General features: G+C 44.9%; 1 protein-coding gene across 1 annotated transcript in view; it reads left to right on the top strand.

Annotated features, from left to right (window-relative positions):
* The window catches only part of T265_13145 (hypothetical protein), a gene marked incomplete at both ends in the record, with an annotated part of 16,075 nt that extends 11,962 nt beyond the window's left edge, over positions 1-4,113 (top strand). The window contains 2 exons of the mRNA XM_009167396.1: positions 2,770-2,913; positions 3,679-4,113. Coding sequence (XP_009165660.1) covers positions 2,770-2,913; positions 3,679-4,101 — 567 coding nt within the window. The remainder of the gene's footprint in view (positions 1-2,769; positions 2,914-3,678) is intronic.
* Positions 4,114-4,607: the final 494 nt, after the last annotated feature.

Here is a 4,607-nt window from a genome sequence, read left to right as displayed (position 1 = left end):
AAAAGGGAATTCTGTTGCGGAATTCGTGGGACCGCTTTGTAAGATTTGCTTGGATTTGACCGACGAATGATTGAAGTCAATGAATCTCCAGGAAGACCCGTTCGGGAGAAGATCTGTGTCCAGTTTTTGTAACTAAGATGCAGATTAGAGTTTTTCTTCCCTTTTCAATGGTCTGTAACCGGTCAGTTGGCCTTTCCGAATAAATATCTCCGCAGCGGAGGCCTTCTTCCTTTCACTAGTATTAGACTGCCGCTTCGTTTTGGGGCTTAACTTCTATATAGGCAATACGTTGAGGTTACAAACTGGTGAGGTGTGCCTGAATGGCGTTCTGGTGGTCTTTGGGCAATACATTCAGTTGGAGACTACCATAAACGAGGTATCCAGCTGGGATGCACTTGAATTCTTTGTTTAAACCAAAGGGTGTGCTCATTTCGTACAGTCTGGAACAACACAACTAGAACATAAAGTTGACGGGATCTCGTGTATTGCGCCTGTCTGATGAGTCCGGGGAAGGGCAAAACCGGTTTTGTGTTGTCAAAAAGCATGAGTAGTGTGTTCCATCAAGAATATCGTACCAGCTGAAACATGAGGTGGCATTAGTGCAACACATTCAGGTTATGTGTGCCTTTCGTAGAAAGGCGCTGCGTAATGTTCTCTCAACTCAAAATTGGATAAATAAGCTTATTTTCGCCGAACTTAACTTATCAAGGCCCGTCTGCCGAAAAATGCCTTTAAGATCGGTATCCAGCGCGACTCTTCAGGAAAGTGGTTAACCACTAATCACTGTCATCATTCTAGGTCACACTAGATTATAGGTGAGTTACGGCTTGCAACAGTGATGGTAGTCTTGAAGACGAACTTTTGCGTCATCGGGGAGACGAATTACGATCGTGCACAGATACAGACAATAAAGCTATCGCGTGTATGGTGAACAGTAGAACAGATGCTCCTATGAATAGGTGTTACGTTTTGCTTCGGCGTATATTTGGGAGTCACTGTATGCGTTTCCCGTATACATGTCGCCGAAACATGCCCGCGATCTCCAGCCAATCGGAATAAGCTGGTTGGACCGACGTGGCAAAAGGGCGAAATAAGTACAATTACTGGTTATTTAAGTACACCCAATGGACAACCAGCAGTGTGCACTCTAGGTCGGCTCACTCTATCGTCCATTTGCTGCGTACCATCCTACTTACCGTGCAAGTGACTATTATTTATGACTGCTGGGGTGGTTGATGGGTCTCCGTCGTTTTTGTGTTTGGTTCACTGCGCCTAGCTGTGGTGAACAGCGCATCACACGGTCCCGATCATTCCAAGCAGTTAGGAATATACTCTAGAGCCTGAGTCTGTGGCTAGCAAGGCAGCTGCCTGTCAGGCCTGACCTCGTCCTGCCGGGCAGGCGCCTGTATCGAGGCTTCAAGACATCTTAGCTACTTGAAGCGCATCAGTAGTCGCACAGAAATGCAACTTGATTAATCGCAGCCTGAGGACTTAGCTTCGATGCGTAATTCTTGAATCTGCTCCCTCGATGAGGATGAATGGTTTCGGTCGTTTAAGTGCTGCTCAAAAGCTGAGAATGGTGGCCTCATTCCAAATTAGTCATGGATGCATCAGTCAGCAAAAACGTAGATACTGTGATTCTAGTGGATGGTGGAAATGACGAAGTTTGTTACCTGGACCGGGCTCGTTTGGACCATCTATGCGTGGCTTGCATACGCTGCTTACAGCAGCGTGTAGGGTAAAGTTTCTCCCTCTAGTGATCTTTTTAGAGCGGATTATTCTAAAATTGTTGTGTTCATAGTGCTTAGTTTGCTTCACAGCCGTAACACATAAGTTGTCGCGCCATGACCGGGTAAGATCAAATCCAAATTTCACGCTTGTAGGGGAACCGGTCCAGACAATTGCATACATGTGGTCAGTTGCACAAGTCCCGGCGGAACGTCAACTGACCAGAACGCCCCTGGAATTGAGAAGGCCCGTGGGGCCGACGCGACATGCACCTGACTTTATATATCCGACAGTTGGCCGCTGCTCCCAGGTCTTCGAAGATCCTCTGTATCTAACCATTATGCTTGATCGGAACCTTGGGCCAGCGATACCGAGGCGCACCAAATAACTTCCAAGAAAAACATCTCACAAAATATCTCACGACCTGTCGAACTCCGTAGGTCGTGTTGGCAGTTTTATATGCCGACTCAATTTCACGGAGTCTCCTTTATTCAGCCCGACGGTAGTTGGTTTAAACTTGACAAAGAAGCATGGACATCCTTACCAGTCCACACAGTCGTCTCTGCGGATGTGGAGCCCCGGAGAAGATACAAGAATGTTTGGTGACATATATGACAAATATGACCCTCTCAGAGAGTCGCTGGTGATCCTCTATCAAAGCTGTTTCTATCCATTACTGACTGACTACCTGACTGGTATGATATGTGGGCGCTGAGACGTACTGTGGAGTGTGTGAGAGAATCTTGACGCTCAAGTTAGCCACTGCAATACCCTTGTTTCCTGTCTATTTTTTTTATAAAAAAGAATAATTGTTGGTATGATAGGGTCCTTTTTTGTTCAATTAGGTCCTAGGTGTAACTCGATTTTCCGAGTCCTTGAGGACTGAATGACAAGTTTGAAATGGAGTGTTTTGGTACTGATGGGTATACTTTTCTGGGTCTGGGTTTTCCGTGCAACCAAGACTTGTGTAATCTATTGCGTCCCAACCTCAGTTTACTGCGCTCTGTAAGCTAATTCTTGCTCCTGATTCGTTCCCCCAAGACGGATTGTCTTTCCATCAACCACAATTGGTTCAACGCAACAAATGTCAATTGGGTCTGGCAGCATTTGCAAAATCAACTGGTAGCGGTGGAAGCATCCACTGAAGATGTTCGTGATACCCCTGGATGGCGTGAACAGTGTCAAGTAAGCTTAGTCTATTTACTTTGGCAGGACTCAAATTCCGAAAAATCTTAGCTTCCTCAGAACTTGTATAACTGGTCCCTCTCGCTACCCCATTTCTTTTTTCCCTCCGATTATAAGGTTTCGTTGAAACATGGTTGTCCGGCCGTGAAGCACCAGTGTTCTCATCTGGTGTTACTGTGATGATGTCTAGTACCTGACACCTTTAGTGATGAATTGTCCCAGTTGGTGCAGAACAGCATCATAGTGAAAAACCAGTGACTTCAGACTCCTTCTTCCAAACTCTGCAGTTTAAATAGGTGACACTTGTTGCTACTACCAGACAGGATGACGCGACGTTTCACCGAGATGATCTGGTGATTCCCGTCTCGTGAAGATGTCGAACTGGTTAAGACCTTGCGGAATGAACAGAGGTACAAATCTCAATGACTCTTGAAAGGAATTCGTGACTGCAATGGGGAAATGTTGATCAAGTCTCTGCCTATTCCCTCAACAAAATTGTGGCTGAGTGGTTCATACAGGTTTTGGGGCGAAATAGTCAGAGATACTAATCCAAATCTCTTCAGCAGACGGTACACAAGGGTGGTCCCATAAATTGGTCGTTTTTTCGCTATGTCCAAACAGCCGGTCAGAGTGGGTTAGGTTGTCCCTCGAATTTTCCAATCGTCGCAAGGAAATCACTCAGCTTTGACGAAGTTATGACGAGAAATGTTGCCTGTCTCATAGTTTCATCACACTATGAAGTTCTTCCATCGCATTTCTCTTCAGATTTGTTTGCGTGCCTTGGCGGGAATCGATTTTTTCGAATATGCTCTTCTACTCAAATACATTTTGTTCACTCGATGGCCCGGAAACGATAAACCCCCTTCATCCAATTTCCAAAGCCTGGCTGAAGAAGATGCCAGTGAGGCAGATCAGTTATCATCTCTGAACAACAAAATAGACCACGAGTTGATTCAACTGTTCCGCCGAGAGCCGGATCATCTAAAGTTGATTCGCGAAAAGCCAAAGTGCTGGATGGAACTTATTCCAGAGGTGGTGACAGATTGCAGGCAAGAATTACCCACTTGGGTTCGTCTACATGATTTCGTGAGCGCTTTTGAAAGTCTTCGGTTGGTCTCCCAAAACCCCATTGTGAAGGTTTTAAAGTTGATGTCAGAACCACTGTATTCAATGCTCAATTTTGCATAAACTTTTCAGGTGAATCTTGGCATTTTAGGTCTTCCTTTTAAATTAACAGATTGTGAAGGGATGATGCTCGGAAATAGGATGTGACCGAGGTTTTAATCCACACCAACTTAGATCTTCCTGTCGGTCGTCCATGTGGGCACTCAGATCTTTCGTACTGTGAACAAGCAGACATCGGATAGAGTTGTCTCATGATTCAGCATACTACTCACCATTCAACGCTATTGGTCACTGACATTCCCATGTTTGCGTCATCAAACTCTACAAATGCGCTTTCGTGTGCTGATTGTAGCCTGAAAACTACTTCTACTAATCCATTTGGCAGTCATAGAGAAAACCCTCAGATTTTTATTCTGGTTCAATGTGTTATGCACTTACCTTTCGTGAAATCGTTAGAAAAAACGTCGTTTTCCGTTTACTATTATTACTATTGTGCCTCTTAATTTGATATTTCGTAGCACTGCCTCATTTGAAACTTTATCTCTGTAACTGCAGAACGATGTTGGTCA

This window comes from Opisthorchis viverrini (assembly GCF_000715545.1).
Source record: "Opisthorchis viverrini unplaced genomic scaffold opera_v5_39, whole genome shotgun sequence".
NCBI classification, from domain to species: domain Eukaryota; kingdom Metazoa; phylum Platyhelminthes; class Trematoda; order Opisthorchiida; family Opisthorchiidae; genus Opisthorchis; species Opisthorchis viverrini.
This window is presented reverse-complemented; position numbering and strand designations above follow the sequence as displayed.